The sequence below is a fragment of the Sarcophilus harrisii genome, chromosome 1 (assembly GCF_902635505.1).
Source record: "Sarcophilus harrisii chromosome 1, mSarHar1.11, whole genome shotgun sequence".
NCBI classification, from domain to species: domain Eukaryota; kingdom Metazoa; phylum Chordata; class Mammalia; order Dasyuromorphia; family Dasyuridae; genus Sarcophilus; species Sarcophilus harrisii.
In genome coordinates, this window is record NC_045426.1 from 318705253 (window position 1) to 318723404 (window position 18152).

An 18152-nucleotide genomic window follows, 5' to 3' on the forward strand; every position below is an offset into this window, starting at 1 on the left:
CTTGTCAGTAATTCTTAGAAATCAATGTATTATCTATATAAAATAAAGGAAGTTTGGATTATTAAAAGTAAAGAGAGCTAAATTGAGGAAATTAAAAAAAAAACATAAATTATTCCACTCAATAATTATCAAACTTTAGTATGTGTTAAGCATTCCATCTTGTTGGAAATTAACATATAATGTATAGTGAAAATATCTATCCCACTTCTACCTACTAAAAAGTATTGTAAACAACATAAAAATAAAAACCACATGTGGAAACTAAAGTCAAAGAGAAAACTATGAAACTTAAGTAAGATTCACTAACTTAATTGTTTCTGTCGTATCTGTGACTATATATGTCTGTTGACTTGCTAAATTTGGAATGTGACATAATTTGTGGATTGCATTATATTTATACAGGGTTAGTCTAACTTTAATCACCCAATTAGCCTGTTTTTCAAAACATGTAGTCCCACAATCCCCTCATGTAAGGAAGTTAGAAAAAAATGTAGCATGGGAAAAAATTGAAGGCAATCACTAGAGTTTATTCATTCAATCAATACATATTTATTAATTACCTACTATAAAAAAGTTAAACAAGGTATGCTAAAGTATTCCTAGAGTACTTTACAAATATACATGTGCTATTAGAATTGAGAGCAGGTACTGTATATGTTTCTTTTTCTGACCTTGGTTCTAAGCACAACACTTGGCATACAATAATTAATGTGTTGATTTAAATTTTAAAATGTTGATTGATTGGTTATATTGGGAAACAAATCAACTGCATGTAAAAAATATCAGCTTATAGATCAAATGTTATAATCTATACAGAAGGAAGGGAAACTATGGTTCTAATCCAAGCCTGGTCACTACCCCACATATGTGACTATAGAAAAGTCCACTCTGTGATTCAGTTTCCTCTTTCATAAAATGAGAGGTCAAAGTGGTTTCTAAATTATCCTTTATCACCAACGGTGATTGTAAGCACTACAGACTATAAAGAAGGGGGCTGTTCAGTAATCAAAGGGGGTGTTATAATTAATCAAGGAAGTTTATTTTGAGGCAAATGTCTTGAAATGGATCTTTCAAAGAAAGGGGAAGATTGACACAAAGAAATTAGAAGAAATTCTAGGAAGAAAGGATAACCATGACTTAATGTGCAAGATGATTGTATCAGAGATTTAGAGCAGGAAGGGATTTTCAAAGTTATGCAACTCAACCTCCTCATTTTCTGGATTGGGAAACTGAGCTATAGAGAGGTTAAGTGGTTTACCAAAGGTCACACTAGTGGTAAGCAAAGAGCCAGGATTCAGACTTATGGACACTGAAGTCAAATCCAGGTCACAAGATTTCTAATGGAGATTTATAGAATATGCATTTGGAGTGATAGAGCAGGGCCAGTTAATGGAGGACTGCATAGCTAGAGTTCAAAGGTACACCCACATTCACAAAAAAAAAAAAAAAAAAAAAAGGAGGAAAGAATAAGCCTTTATATAGCTCTTACTGTATGCCCAGGCAACATGCTAAGTGCTTTTACAAATATCATTTCATTTGATCTTCATCTCAATTCTTCAAAGGTAGGTATGGTTATTATTATTGTCTTTTAGAGGAAATTAAAGGTCACACAACTAGGAAGTATCTGAGACAGAATTTAAACTCAGGTCTTGTTGACTTGAGATCCAGCACTCTAACCATTGCACCACAGGTTACCTCTCTACATGGCAAAAAGTCATCATAATGATATAGAAAGTGTCACCTTGAACTCAGGAAGACCTGAGTTAAAATTTGGCCCCAGACATTTAACAGCCCCTAGCTGTATGACTCTGGGAAAAATCACTTAACCCCAATTGCCTCAGCAAAAAAAAAAAAAAAAAAAAAAAAAAAGAAGAAGAAAGAAAGAGTCACCAGAAAGGAAGAGAAACAAAAAGACTTTCTAGGGATTCAGAAGAGCAATTTATAAGAATTCAGAAGATATTCTCAGAAGAAAGGAGTAAGGATTGTCAAAGACTTCAGAAAAGATGGAAATAATAAAGGAGGATCAATTAGTGATAGAGTGAACAGAGAAAATCATGGGAGACACTTAAGTACAACAAAACAACTGAAAGAGGATAAATGAAAAGTAAGGGGCTCAGTTAAATTTTGGGAAAATCTCATTAGGGTGAATACTATCAGAATGATATTGTTTGAAAATTCTACTGATGCTTAATTGGGAGTAATTCCAAGGGCCCAAAGAAGTTTGGAATTAACCCCAATGATCAGATGAAAATGGTACTTATATTTGTTGTGTTTTGTTGCACATATAATTTCTATGACGTATATATCAAACTTGTATAGATAGATATGAATCAAATGGTTTGTGGAGGTTGAGATGACTTTAGTTACAGAAAATAGTTTTTACAATTAAAAGTCACATTTTAACTTAAAAAAACATTTTCAGGAAATTATCAAAGGCAGTTCAATAGCAGAACAATTTTAGGGGATGGGGAATTTTTTTCACTATATATTTCAGCTCCCACTCCATGTACTGCACATTTCAGGGCATTTTTATCCTAGTTTATCTTAATCCCATCAATTATGTTCACTATTTTTCCTTTATTTCTCCATAAATGCAAAAGAATCCTTTGCATTGCTTTGTCAAGTAGGTGACAATTAAAAACTTCAGTTGATGTGAGGAGAGATTTCTACATTGGCTGCAGCAGAAAGCTAGCTCCCTGAGATCAGGGGATGTTACATTTGAATCTTTGCATCCTTAAAGCCCAAGTGCCATGCATTATACTTAGAGTATTATATCAATGGTAGTTAAATAGAATTGAATTAATCTTCATACCAGGAATTGGGACCATAGCTATCAAACTGTTGGAGAGACTAGGAGGGGATTTAGCAAATGCAAATGAAATATCACCACCAGAATCACTCTTTCTTGAAAGAGAAAAAAACCAAAGAAAAACTCTGAAGTTGCCTCTAGGGAGCCCTGAGCTTCTTATTACCCAGTCTAAAAGCCACTGTTGTGAATGAAGTGTCTTAGGCCAAGCCCTATTCTCCACCCAAATCTGTAGCCCTGTGGTTAATGTCAGACAGCTCCAAAGTAACTGTTTAAAATGGCCTCATTTAAAGTCACATTACCATAAATGGGATTCATTTTAAATAGACCACTGAGGATTGTAAATAAGCAGTTAAAGATTTTTCTTGTGGTTTTGTGTTGTTATTTTTTTTTCCCTTGGCTACTTCCCTTTTCCCCCAGTAGCAATGTAAAAGGAGTAAATAAAACACTATTGTGGCCTGAAAGGTTATACACTCAACACAACCTATCATATAATGTTTTAAACAGCTAAACACTAGAAATAATTATTTGATCTTTGAGGATGCTCCCATCTCTCCTTTCAAAAGACAATTTTATATACACTAGAGCAGGAGTACTGGCTATATGGATTTAGATGACCTGTATTCAAATCCTACTTCAGCCTCTTCCTAGTTCTGTGACCCTAGGAAAAGCTCTCTGAGCCTGTTTCCTCAATTGTAAAAATAAATAAATAAATAAATAAAAAGCATCTACTTGATAGAAGTGTTATAAAAATCAAATGAAAGACTGCGTGTGAAAGGTTTTACAAGATTGAAAGCAATATAAGCAAGCCATTTTCCTTATTAAATATATGATATTGGGCAAGTCAGTTCACCCTTTTGGGTCTCAATTTCCTAATCTGAAAAATGAGCAAATTCCAGCTTTGCTGGATCTCTGATCTTTAAGGTACACCACAAGGAATAATGATGATACTTTGTATTTGTTTCCTATCTCTCTTTCAAAGAACTGAGATTCCTTCAAACTTTATCTCATTAGCCAATACCATATTTCTATGGTTTGACTAACATTTTTCAGAGGATTCATTTTATATAGAAAAGTCATTTATGTATTCAATGGCACAAATAAGGAAACAATTCAGTCTTCCTCAACCCCAGTAAAGAATTATCAATAGGCTGAGAAGATTCTTAAGTATTCTAAAAAAAACCCAAAAGATTATAGATTTTTCTTTTTTTCTTCCTTGATTAGATTCCCCATATATTATGGCCTAGATAAAAATGTCAGATGCTTTTCAGTATATAGTTGTCAATTCCTACATGGAAGAAAAAAAGTTGTTTGAAGAGGTAGCTCATTATGGAGTCTTCAATTTGTATTTACATGTCAAAATTCTTCATGAGAAAGAGGAAACAAATAAATTTCAGAATAGAAAGAGATGACTGACACAGGAATGTCTTTCAAGGACAATTTTTGAATAATGTGATCTCAGAAGAACATCAATTATGAACAACCCCAAAGAGTAATGCAAAAACACACAATGGGCTGAAACAAACTGTGTTTTGTCACCATCGATAACTTGCATATGAGAAGTGACATAAAAATATTAAGGATATGCAGGATAGGAAAGGAAGGGGAATCAGTTGACTGATGACTGCCTGCCAGCAAACTAGCTTACTCACTCCACTATATCTATTGGCTGATCTTGGAAGGCAGATCCGACTTCAACTTCCCAGCTGATCAAACCACCAGCCATGAAGGTCATCTGACCATCTGTCTGCTGTGCCATTCTGTTCCTTTCCACTTGGACCAGAACCCTCCACACAAGACTTGATACTGAGACCTCTGTGCCCAAGGTCCTCCTGAGTCCCTGCTCTAGTTCCTAGGGAAGTTAACCTAATGGTTTTGGAGTTCCAACCCTGGGATTGTTCAACTTGTTTGGTGATTATGTATATTCAAGTTAACCCATTTAGCTCAAATTGTCTACTGGCTGGCTCAGACAAAAGTCTACAATTCAATTTTTTTTTCCTATCCATCCAGCCATCAAGGATACATAGTTCTCTTTGTGCCCCAGTTATGTCCTCCTTCCCATATGGATCAACACCCTCCATAATGAATCTGAGTCCTAATCCCCTTTCCACCTCTCTGGAACAAAACTCTCTTGCTTGGATTTTTCCTATATACATTATCTCCCCCCATCAGAATAGAAGATACTTGAGGACAGGAATCAGCTGTTTAGTGATCATTGTATAGCCATCATTTAGCACAATGACAAATACTTAGTAAACGTCTAATAAATGCTTTCTCATTCATTCATATTGTAAGAATGAGGAGATTATGACCCCCAAATGCCACATGAAGTATTTCTTTTAAAGATGATGGCTTTGAATTCTCTTATCCAAAAATATTTGCTTGTATAGCACTTCTCTAGGGAAATTTAAATTAAAAGTTTATTATTATTGACTTGTGTTCTTTTGTTTCTGGGATAGATTTCCAGATTTAGGATATAAGCCTGGACTCCCCCAGACAATGGGAAAAAAGGTCAAGGGGGGAGAGGGGCTTCTATTTTATTTAATTTGGTGTTCTGCAGTTCATACTTTGCGCTCCTTTTACTGACAAACACCTTGTCAGATGGGAAATGTCCTTTCTTGTGAGACTGTAATAAACCCCTTTTTGCTTTTTCTTACTCTGAGAGTGTCTGATTGTTTTTCTGTTCACTACTGTCCCACATAACCCCAAATCTCTTTTTGTAGGTGAGGCTAGGATCTCAGAGCATTATCATCTCAGACATGAATCTGGAGACAGACTTGCCTCCAAGCAAACTTGTATCTCTGGCATTCAATTTATAGGTGGCATTATTTAGTTGTTGAACCAGGCTGCAAATCTTTCTGGTCCTCAAAAGACAACATAACCCAACAGAGTCTGTGAAAAGACTCAACTTTTATAATATATACAAGGTATAATATCACTACCCTAGGACAACAGCATTTGTTCCCATCCAACAAACACACAAAAAACCATCCAAACACCAAGAATAACCAGCTGAATCTCCAGATACTATAGAGTAAAAGTTCTTTAGACAAATATGCCCAGAGTTTCAAGCTCTGAAAAAAGACATTAGCATCTTTTCGGGATTCACTATAGATGCTTAATACTAAGTGGGATTTCCCAGCCAGTTCTCATGGTACAAACCTTTGTACCAAGACCCATGTAGGTAAAATTGCCATTAATCAATTTTTCATTTAAGTAATCTCTAGGAATAATGGAGGGGAAGTATAGGGAAATAAAATTTGCTTACAAGAAGGGAGCAGATAATAAAGAGCTTGAGATCCTAATATCCTTAAAGGCCTACCCACAATTAAGTAGATTGGTCAGTAGTCTATTCTGTGGTTTGCTTAACAATACGAAATCACGTAGCCTTCAAGTCCTCAGTGTCCTCACGTTAAATATTCAATTATTTCTTAGTTGTCTTGCAGTTCAAGAATTATATGAAACTACCTCCCTTCTCCCCCACAAAATGTAAGTAGCTCTCCCTTTTAAAAAGCTTCTCCAAAACACATTATTACTTACAGCTCAGTCAAGAAGAGATGACGGAAATGCTTCCTAGACAAACTTGTCAATTTGTTCTTGGTAAAATTGCTGAAAGAAATCAAAACACAAATGCATCTTAGGGTTAAAGTTTCAAACTCAGGATATTTCAGAATATTTTATTTAACTGTATGAAATGGCTTCCTGGTCTCAAACATGATCTTTATTTCATTTGCAAATAACATAAATAAAATCCCCATCCCCTTTTTTAATCCCATCCCACTAGTTTGGGAAAATTGACATTCCCTATTACTCTTAACTTTTCTTTTATACCAAAAGTCTTTTTTACCCCTACACAGACAAAGGAATCTTTTAGATGATCTAGTAAATATCTGCAAAGATTCTTAAGGAATAAAAGAACAATCCAAAGAAAATGTTCATTCTCAACTCAATTTAAATATTTCAACAATAAGGAACATCACTTATATTTAACACTTACATAGTACCTTCTGAACATAGAATTTTCCAAGTTCCTACTTAAATGTGTCACATGCCCTAAGGAAAAAGGGATCATAGCAGCTTAGATTGAGATCTGGAAGGACCCTCAGAATTCATCTGATCTAATCCCTTCATTTTATAAATGAGGGAACTGATGCCAAAGGAATCCATGATATACACATAACTCCCACCCCCAAATAATTTTTTAAGTTAAAAAGGCCTAACTCAGATCATCGCTAATATTTGTGAATCTGTGAGTCCTTGGCCCAAGAGTTGTTCCTAAACTCTTTTGATAATGGAACCTAATGGTATTCATCCATTATCAAATGAAAATTTAGTTGAGTTTTTTGTAATAAATAGCAAGTAATTGAAGCCATGAAGACATTCTCTTCAAAAGTTATTTTATTCTATTAGATCTTATTTCCTATGATTAAGGCTTAGAAGGCAGAGGGATGAATTCTGAAATACTAGCCTTGACTGCTAATCTACTTTGTGAATTGGAAATTTTGATTTATATAAAACACATCCAAATTTTAGAGCTTTAGTCTTATATATGGGAATTAAATGTAAGAAAATAATGTTTATTTAAAAATCAGTAATCACATTGTACTAAAATAGCCCAGAGGTCCCAAAGTTGGGGGGTTGTTTTTGTTTTGGATGGGGAGAGGGCATCAGATCTGTTCTTTAAAAGTACAAAGAACTCAACCATTGTACAGGAATGTCAATGGTGTGCTGGTAAATATATTTAACAATCATCTCTCTGGATTAATAGGCAGTATTAACACTTTCTCCATCACTTTCTCAAGTCTAGACAATGGAAAGAGAATAAATAATTTTCTATTTTGTAGCATTTGCTGATTTCCAATATATGAGCATTCACTCATACCCACCAATAATTTAACAGCTGACTACTAAACCAGTTTGAAAACTATTACACCATAAACATTTATAACTTTTCATCTTAGAAAGTTGTCTGGGGTATTGATTTATCCAGAGTCACCTAGTCAGTATGGATCAAAGTCAGGACCTGAAGCCAGGTTTTGTAAGGCCAGCTCTCTATAACTACATATGCTATCTAACCATCCATCTTTCCTTCTTATACTTGGATACCTCTTGGAATATTAGCATGTTTCTTGATCAAAACTTGGTGAATTGTGGAGAATTATTCTCCTTGTTGGAGAAGAGACTTGAGAAGCTTTGTCTAACTCAGTAGAACTTATTCATGCATACTAAGGCAAAACATCAGGAGGTTGATGTCTTGACTTAAAAGTGAATTGGATTTAAGTGAGGCATCCACTCCAGTGGGCATCCAGCCTGTGCCTGAATCCTTCTAAAGACAAGTAACTGGATCTTGTGCCTCATAAAACAATCTCTTCCAGTTATGAACAGATCTTAGCTGTAGCCTTTCATCACTCTAAATATCACCACTGGCATTGATTCTGACTTAGTATTTTATGGATAAAATTAGACTGCTCTCTAGATGATGGTGGTCTGAATAATGAATTCTTACAAAGTAATAAAACATAGATGCTAATAGGTGGCTTATGTCTATGAATATTAAGATATTAACTATCCAGTTCACTTATGCAAGTGAAGCATAAAGAAAATGGCAGCTTAAATATTTCATTAGACAAGAATATAAAAAGTTCAGATGCTGACTTTGTGCTAAGTTTATGAACAGGTGAAATTCGGTGGTGTGTCCATTTTTCACTTAATTCTATGATAATACTATTTACAACACACCAAGCACACCATTGTCTAGTGAGGTTGTAGTTTTCTCTCTCCAAATTATTTGCAAATTATTCACTCACATGGAAAAATGCAAAATAGACCCATGTAAAACTTTTCTTTCATTTTCTTTTCTTTTCTTTATTTCTTTTTTTTTTTTAAAGGAATTAATAATTGCTTTCCTTTGAGCAAATGAACCTGGAAAGCCTTTCTGGCTTTGTTTTATCTATAGGATAGAGACAATTTTTTATTTTTCATTAAAAATTTGTTTTTCCTCTACAAAAACAGACTTCTGGAGAGGGTGTTTAAAAAGCAAGAGAATGAGAGAAAGGCTGGTTTTTTTCCCCTAAAGTTCTTCCTATCTGCTGAGAATCTACTAGATAATAGAGGCAATAAGAACAGCACATTCTATAGAGTTGCCAAAAGCACAATGAAGATTAATATTATGGGCCAAAGTATGATACGATTTTTATGAACTATACTTATTATTGGCCAAAAGCAAAAGAGAAAGGGGAGGGGATAAGGAACACAGAAAGAGAGAGATGCAAAGAAAGGGATGGAAGGAGACAGAGTGACAAGAGACAGAGAGACACATAGAAAGAAAACAACTTCTTACACACTAATGAGGTAATTAATTAGCACCTTCCAAAAGATCTCTCTAAAACAAGATTACTACCTTTATTCCTAACCCTTGAAATTATACTGAGTTTTGGGGATCTGGCATGGATTCCAGTGACCTAAAGAATGTATCATTATCTATACATGCAATATTCCCATCCTGAAAGAACTACAAATACCCTGGCCAATGACTTTGATATCCCAAACATGAGAGCAGAAGGTGGGGAGGGGAAGAGAATCCAATTTGTATTCCTCCAAGATATAATTTGGATTGAAATGTTCTAAGTGTATATTTTTAGCTCCAGGCATTTTCTCTAGGTGTCCCCATTTCTAGAATGCTATCCCTCCTCAACTCCACCTACTGGCTTCCCTGGTTCACATCTCAGCCAAAATCACATCTGTTATAGGAAACCTTTCTGGTGCTTTCTCTCCATTAATGATTTCCCATTTACCCCTTATATAATTTTCTTTGTATATGTTTGTTTGCATGTTCTGTCTCCCTTTAGATGGTAAGCTCCTTGAGGGCAAGTATATTGAATTTTTTTAGTTCTTTCTGCATCCCCAGTCATCAGCACAGTGCCTGGCACACATTAAATCCTTAATAAGTGTTTACTGATTGTTTAATTGATTTTCAAGTTGCTAATGAAATCCTTTGAGTAGAAGAGACTATTCCAATAACAATTTCTGTTAAAATATTCAAGTTTCTTAATCACACATTTGTCCCTCACTGTGCCAACCTATACCACCTTAAAAAGTTATCCAGTGGTGGCAGTATAATTTGTGGCACAAGGATGCCAATTCAATTGAGCAAGCGTTTATTAGACTCCTCCCAGGTCACAGAATTGTACTAAACTTTGAGGCTTCAGACAAAGTGAGACTTGGGGAAGACCTTAACTTAAAAAGGCCAAAGTATCCCCTGGAGACATCTCCAGTTGTCCTGGTGGATGTCTTGCTACTGGACTCTACTGACTAGAGGAGAGCCATGGGCTAATTGATTTGCACAGCCCTGCCTCACTTAAATTCAATTCACTTTTAAGTCAAGACATCAACATCCTGATGTCATTGATCCTTTTTGAGAACAAAGTACAAACAGCAACAACACTAAACATTGGAGACACACAGACAAAGAGAGAAATGGTCCCTGCCCTTAGCGGTACCTACTATTCTAAAGAAGCCAACCCATTTATTTGGTTTTACTCTCCCATCTGAGTCAAAGATTGCTGAGATCTGTGCCCTCATAATTTAAGTGGATCTTCCTCTTCTCCCAAACTTATAGGCTTCATTTTGAATGTTGTTTTTATTAATGAAAAACACCTTGCATTATCTACATATGTGATGTTTTCCACTATTTTTTCTTGTTTTTACAATCTTGCTGTTTGCTTCCTTATATCACTGGAAAAAATTACTATTATTAGTAGAATATAGTTTATTCAATGAATTTGTGGTAAATTCAATTCCTTAGCTGAGCATGTTGGTACACACCTTTAACCCTTACTGTTAGGAAAGGCTGAAGCTAATGAGTAACTTTGAGTTAGAGAATTTTGATGAGGTATCATCAATAAACCACAAGTATAGTGAACCTCTAGGAACAAAGGGCCACCAAACTGCCTGAGAAGAGACAAATTGGTTCAGGTCAGAAAAACAGATCAGGTTAAAACTTCCACACCAATCAATTATTAGCATCTGGTCTATGAGTGACCACTGTGCTTGAGGCCCGAATGAGACAGGAAGATCAAATCTTTAATAATAATAATAATCATGATTGTTTTAAAAAATATTAATTCCTCCCCACACTGGCCCTTTAAGAAACTTGATACATGTCTGTCTTACTAAATTTTCTACTTTAAAATGCAAGCTCTTTGAAGGGCTGTGAAAATCTTTTTAGATTCATTTTAGTCATATAAAGACCCCTTTATACATTTTACTACTCTAATTATTCTGTTTTATATTGCTAGGGAAAATATAGCATAGAACTAATAATCACAATATTTTAACAAAAGAACAAAAACATCAGGAAGACAGGCTTAAAGTCAAGAAGACCAGAATTTGAATTCAGCCTCATATATTAATGAGCCCCAGAACAAATATGTGACTTGCGAAGGCCTCTTTTCCCTATGTGCAAAAAACTGCAATTTAAGTGCAATAACCTCCAAGGTCCCTTCCAGCTCCTGTGAGATGAAGTGGATTGACCGGTCAGCAGGATGAATAAGCCCACTACTGTTAGCCATAGATCTCAGCTTATGAATCACTACTCTAGAAAAAGTGATGTGTGTGGCAAAACAGCTAGTTAAATGGCATTGTTGAGTAATTTGGGTCTAAGGTCAGTTGTAATGAAAATTCCAGAACCCAACTATTGAGGCTATTAATTACACTTAAGTGATTGTATTAGAGCATTCTGACTTTTCTTACTATCCAGCTAATCTGTTGTTTATGTTATCAAGGCCTACGCAGACATTAGATGTGTACAGGCAAATGATGGCAGAGCAGCTGCCAAAAAGTATTCAGAGGAAATGTGTTAATAAAGTTCTATGGTCTTATCTTACTGTTTACTTTCTATTTTATATATTAATGCTATAAACTTCATTTTCAAAGAAGCATCGTTTTCTCTGACTCCTACAAAATATGAATGAAGTTGTGATATTTGGTTTTATAAAATCAATGTTGCCATACAAAAACAAATGCCTATAAAACATTTGGTCAATGTAATCTAAAAGAGATTATTACTCCGCAAATGATTCAGCCTCCAATCTTCCTTCAATAACTCCATGTTAAGCCTCATTCCATGAAACATAATTTAAAGCTGGAATCTGAATCAGAAAGCTCTAGGTTCAATATTTTCCTTTGATAAATATTAGCAGGGTCACCTGAGCACTTGACTCTAGTGTAGTTCCCTACACTAGAATTATCAAACACATGTCCCTAAATACTCCAGAGTGGGCCCAAAACAGATTAAAATGTAATTGGGAAATATTTAACAAAATAAAATACAATACAATAAAATGTAGATTTCTTAGCCAAGACGCAACCCTCAAGGATCTTTATGTATAGTTTAGTGACCCCTATTTCTATTTGAGTTTGACATAACTACCTACACCAATAAAATCACAGGTCTGGGCAAAAAAGAAAACTAAAATAAAAGTAAGAGGCTGCATGGCATAAACTTAAATTAGCCAATATTAACTCATCTTCCAAAAATAATTTGACATGGGTAACAATAGAGAAAATTGGAAATGAGGAAGTCAAGAAGTATCATTAAAAGCAACTTCTGTTACTATAAAAACCAGGATGGGGTAATAATAAGTTTTCCAAAAGGAAAAGACATTTTCAGTCTGATCATAGAGGGAGAATCTCTGTTATTACTGAGGAAACTTCACAGGGAAAACCATAACTTACTGACTTTAGACCATCATCTAACAGGAAAAGGCAGTAAACACGCTGCTAATAGGGTTTCTATTCCATTTTCTATAATATTTATATTTCACAACAGTCAGCTACACATCAACATGACTTGGCCAAAGCACTTTATCTTATTAATGAGCCTACAAACCTTCTTGATTGATTCTCCCCCTCCTCTTTTATCAATGTACTACAGGTCGTTCTAGGAAAATGAAGGTAGTTGTGAAAAGCCCAATGTGGAGAAAAGACCATTAGTATTAGGAAATGCTCCAAGTCAATTTCTCCCACAATGCAAGAAGTCTGATTTCTTCCAAGGAACATATAAAGATTCCAGGGAGAAAGAATCAAGGAGTCTCTATTGGGAAACAGCTTTCGCATGAGACTCTGCCAATTGGCTTCAGCTCAGTACAACATGGAAATGACCCAGAAGTTCAAGAAGGAGAATAAACAGGCTGCTTCTAATGCCCTTCTAGTATGTTTTCCATAATATAATGAAATAAGATCGGATGTTTGTAGGTCATTATCACAGCTATGCTAATCTTCCTTTCCCCCACCCCCAATAAAATAATTTTTTTAAGGTCTTGATTGGGAGAAATACATGAAAAACAGAGGCTAGAGAAGAGATGTATCCATCATATCCCAGAAAACCACAGAATTAGCTCTTACTCACATGTACTGAAGATTAGGGGTTTTCAGAAATGCTTGATGAGCCACCATTATTAGTCCTGATTCCACTACCGTTCTACAGAAACAAATTAAGGAGGTATTAGTATTCAATGAGCATGAGTTACAATAAAAGCAAAAACAAAAAACATCTGAGATAGAAGCCAGGAATTTGAACACTCACAGATTTTTAAGCCCCACATATCCTTCCAGGTCATCTTCAATGATGGTCTCTAACCTTGGCTGTTTCGCAATATAACTGCAACAAAATGCAGAGAAAAATTTCTAGATTAGTAGTCATTTTAGCGTTTCAAATGACTCATTCAAAGTTCTTGAGCTGCAAACCAAAAGAAAGCAAGAAGTAAAAGAAGCAAGTTTTCCTTTAAATACTCCAGAACAGGAGTTCTGCCCTAACCCTACTACCAAATTGCTAGATTATAATTTCCCTGAGGGTAATCCACAGATTTATTTGTGGGATTTATCTTCATCTCTCCACCACTGCCACTCAGATGTATTACATTTATCTGAAGAAGGAAATGTATGTTTGGAAAATGGTTTTAATTAATTAGGAAAGAAATAATGTGAACAATTGATTAATAAGAATCTGATTGATCACATAGAAAAATTTTAAGGAAACACAATTACCAGGAAGTTTTTTTTTTCAAATCTTTGAAATCACTTCTCAGATTTAACAAGGGCAGTTTATATTAGTTTTTTTTTAATGTACTGAGAAGCTATAAGAAACTGAATACATATGTATATGTGTATTGTGTAATATAGATGTAATATATGTGTATTGGGTAGAGGTAATATATCATTCTATGTCTGTATTGTAAACATATATTGCATATATACAGACACTGTATGCATGCATGCAGGCACTCACACATACACATATTTATATGTATATACATAATCACCAGTCATAGTTCAAAAGCTAACCAGAGATACCTATTCATTCTTATCACAATAGCTAAAAGAATGCTTTAAATGAGATAATATTTGTAAAGGAGCTTTTAGTACATTGCCTAGTACACGTAGGTCTTTTTAAGTGCTTATTCCTTTCCCTATTTCCTAATAAAATATTGACCTCATATCAACGTAACCAAATGGATGCACTATTTTAATTTATTTATTTTAACCTCATTTATTTATTTGTTTATTTACCTTAATTGAGAGAGAATGTACATTCACTGTTGTCTTTTTATTTGTGTTCTCACTGGGCCTAGCATAATTCTGAGTACATAATAAAAACTTAATAAATGCTTTGTTAAATTAAAGTGAACTACAACTCTAATTTTTGAATACAAAGAATTTGTAAAAAAATTATGATAATTTTTTAATGTTATTCTTATTTTTATAAATCATTATTGTTATTCCAATAAATTGCCATCATCTGATCAATTCTGATTGACATGGCTCTTTTCAACAATGAGATGATTCAGGCCAGTTCCGATGATCTTGTGATGAAGAGAGCCATCTACACCCAGAGAGAGGTCTGTGGGAACTAAGTATGGATCGCAACATAGCATTTTCACTCTTTTTGTTGTTTGGTTGCATTTTATTTTTTTCTCATTTTTTTCCTTTTTGATCTGATTTTTCTTGTGCAGCAAGATAATTGTATAAATATGTATACATATATTGGATTTAACATATTTTTACTATGTTTACCACATATTGTATTACCTGCCATCTAGAGGAGGGGGTGAGGGTAAGAAAGGGAAAATTGGAACACAAAGTTTTGCAAGGGTAAATATTGAAAAATTATCCATGCATATGTTTTGAAAAAGCTTTAATAAAAATATTTTTAAAATAAATTACTATCATCAAACTTTTATAAAGCATTTTTAAAGCAGCATCAGGATACCTAAATATAAATTTGTCTCTAAAATGTTTTAGGAACAGTGATAAACTACTTGAACATGAAAAATAATTTTAAATTATATAGAAAACATAATCTAGCAGTCTGCTAAGAATTGAGGATCCAATTCCAGCTCTGACTTTACTGCCTATCTGACCTTCAATAAATCAATCTGGATTTCCATCTCCTTAATTACAAAATGATTATGGCCCATGAGATGTTAAACCCAGTCTATTCTGCTTACAATTATATGTGCAATGTGGGACAGATATCTTAATCTGTGTCTCAGTTTCCTCACTCGTAAAATAAGGCAGTTGGAGTTAATTCTCTCTAAGGTTTCTACCAACTATAAATCCCATGAAACTCTCCATGAAGCTTACTCTGGTCACTGAAGACAAGAGATCCTTAAATTCAGCAAAAATTTGAGCTGCTATCATATATAAAAAAATGTGTCAAGAACTAGGTGGTACAAAGTTATAAGTGAAAGAGTCCTTGTCCTCAAAAGGCTTACATTCTACAAAAGTATATAATAGGTTCACAGATATGTGAAGAGATTGACCTCTGAAGGTCTGTAGTACTATAGCAGATCACACAAATGTTTTATGTAATAATTGCTCCTCAGAAATGCCCTAACTTAACTCACACTTAATTAAGAAATATCCCAATCTTAACAGGGAATGCTCCCCTCCCTTATTAGTAAGCCACATTTTACTTGATCTGCAAGGGAAATAGATAAAATAATTTTCAGATTGCACCTGTCATATATAGCATCTGGAACAAAAGCTACAAGCTATGCTCCTAAGCAGAAGCTCTAACCTGAGGCCTACTTAATCGTTTTTTGTTGTTGTTGTTGTTATTGCAATTCTAAGAAAGTGCTACTAGGTCCACAGGTTGGACTCCTGAATTACTGCTTAAAATATGAAGATATTCTAAGTTCTAGCATGGATTATTTACATTATTTATTTCTTTTAAAAACACATCGAGAAAAGTGCTATCCATACTCAGAGAAAGGTTGAAGTATACTCTCTTTTTTACTTTATTTTTCTTGAGGATTTTTTTGAAGGAGGAATCTACGTTTTCTTTAACAACATGACTTTTATGAAAATGTTTTAGATAGTTCCTAACTATATGCCAAATTAATGGGGAGGTGGAGATGGAGAGGAAAGGAGAGAATCTGGAACTCAAACTTTTAAAAACAAATGCAAAAAATTGTTTTAAATCTAACTGGAAAAAATAAAATTATTAAAAATTAAAAATAAATTAAAAACACATTGATAATCCCCTCTAATACTTATCTCCACTTTATCTTGTACATAACTTTTTTCTAGATAAGTTTTTCATGTTGTCTCCCCAATTAGAGTATGAGCTTATTGAGAACAGGGATTGTGTTTTATTTTCTTTGTGTCTCAATACTTAGCATAATGCTTGACACATAGTAGATGCTTAAAAAATGTTCAATGGCTGACAAAAACTGCACCCGTTGATCCATTAATTTTGTAAAGTGTTTTTATTTGTTTATATTCGCTTCTCCTTTTCCTTTTTCTACCAGAAGTCTACACCTTATTTCTGATAAGCTCTGAAATCACTAATAATATCCTTAATTGCCCTTAACCTTAATGCTACCTCCTAAAACCTTTACTCTATGTGTATCAAGTTGGACTATCAAGTTAACTATTTCTTGCCTCTTTTTTGAGACCTTCTTTGATTTCTAAAACTTCTTTTCTAGCCAGTTGAATTAGAATAAAGTACATGTTCACCCTAAGCAAGAGTTGAAAAATTCCCATTCTCCTCAACCTAAATATACCTTGATTCATCACAAAATAATGCCTGAAGATCATGTGACAAAATTTTCTGATAAATAAAATATGCACATTTATAAAAAGTAAAGCTAAAAAGCACTCCTCATTGCACCCACCACACATTTTACACCCTTACTAGTTGCCCACTTTCTCCATTCTGACCTTTATCTGCTGCTACTCAATAAAAATGTATGCCATTAGAAATAAAAGGGATTCGTTTTTCAAAACCAGTCATTTTTACAGTGTTATAAACTGTCTTCTGTTTTTATTAACTTCACTCCACATCAGTTGATAAAAGTCCCCCCAAGTTTTGATGAAAGCATCTCCTGCATTATTTCTTAGAGCATAATAGTATTCCATTATATTCAATGAAAGACAACTATGTTTTGAATTGATACAAACTGTCCCAGAGGGCAGAAGTTGGAGGACTGAGTAAAAATAGCAAAGAAGCCTATTGAGGCTTGAAGTATGGAAGAATTTTCTAACAATTAGGGCAATCCAAAAGTAGAATAGGTTGCCTCAAGAGGAAGTGGATTCCTCCTCATGGGAGGTTTTTAAGCAAAAAATGAATAACCACTTGTCTGGAAATACATTGCCTCTGAGGTCTTTTTTCAACTCTGAGATTCTGTGGTTTTGTGCACATTCCTTCTCTATTTACGGTAGATCAACAGGATAATCTTTGTATATTAAAGAATAGCATATTAATTTTATTTAGTTTATTTGTTAAATGAAAGTGTTTACTTTCTATCTAAATAGGGATTGGAACTAAGCTCTCTCTTGGAGCTAGACTCTCTCTTAAGACCTGTTTATTATTTTGAAAAAGGAAGATGTTGCTATTAAAATAGGAAAGCAGAAGTCATTTCTTTTAACTCCAAATATATCCTCTTGCTTTGTAAAGGGGATGGAGGTTGGTTCACCCAGGGTGATACTAAAAGACTGGAAAACTATTAAAAAGTCCCTAAGATGGAGCACTCATTGGAAAGGTAATTTGCTTAATTCTCTATTAAAACCAATTTCTTTTTTTCCTTTAGAGGGAGAGGAGAGTCCAAAGTCTAGCGGGTCACCTTATTCTCTAGGGAAGGTCCTTCAATCCCTAATGGCTTATGGTTTCAGATGTAAATCATGTATGGGATTTTTTTTTGGCTAAATTAAAATAATTTATTGTTATTGTGTCCAATTCTTCATTATCTCAGTTGGAATTTTCTTGACAATGATACTGGAGTGGTTTTCCTTTTTTTTTTTTTTTTACTCCAGTTCATTTTACAGAGAAGGAAATTGAGACAAA

General features: G+C 34.2%; 1 protein-coding gene across 5 annotated transcripts in view; it reads right to left on the bottom strand.

Annotated features, from left to right (window-relative positions):
* Positions 1 to 18152, bottom strand: part of NTRK2 (neurotrophic receptor tyrosine kinase 2) — a 405329-nt gene that overhangs the window by 337485 nt on the left and 49692 nt on the right. For all 5 annotated transcript variants that reach the window (XM_031945457.1, XM_031945456.1, XM_031945458.1 and 2 more), the window contains exons 2-4: positions 13392 to 13466; positions 13215 to 13286; positions 6347 to 6415 (exon numbers count right to left, since the gene is read on the bottom strand). In XM_031945457.1, coding sequence (XP_031801317.1) covers positions 6347 to 6415; positions 13215 to 13286; positions 13392 to 13466 — 216 coding nt within the window. The remainder of the gene's footprint in view (positions 1 to 6346; positions 6416 to 13214; positions 13287 to 13391; positions 13467 to 18152) is intronic.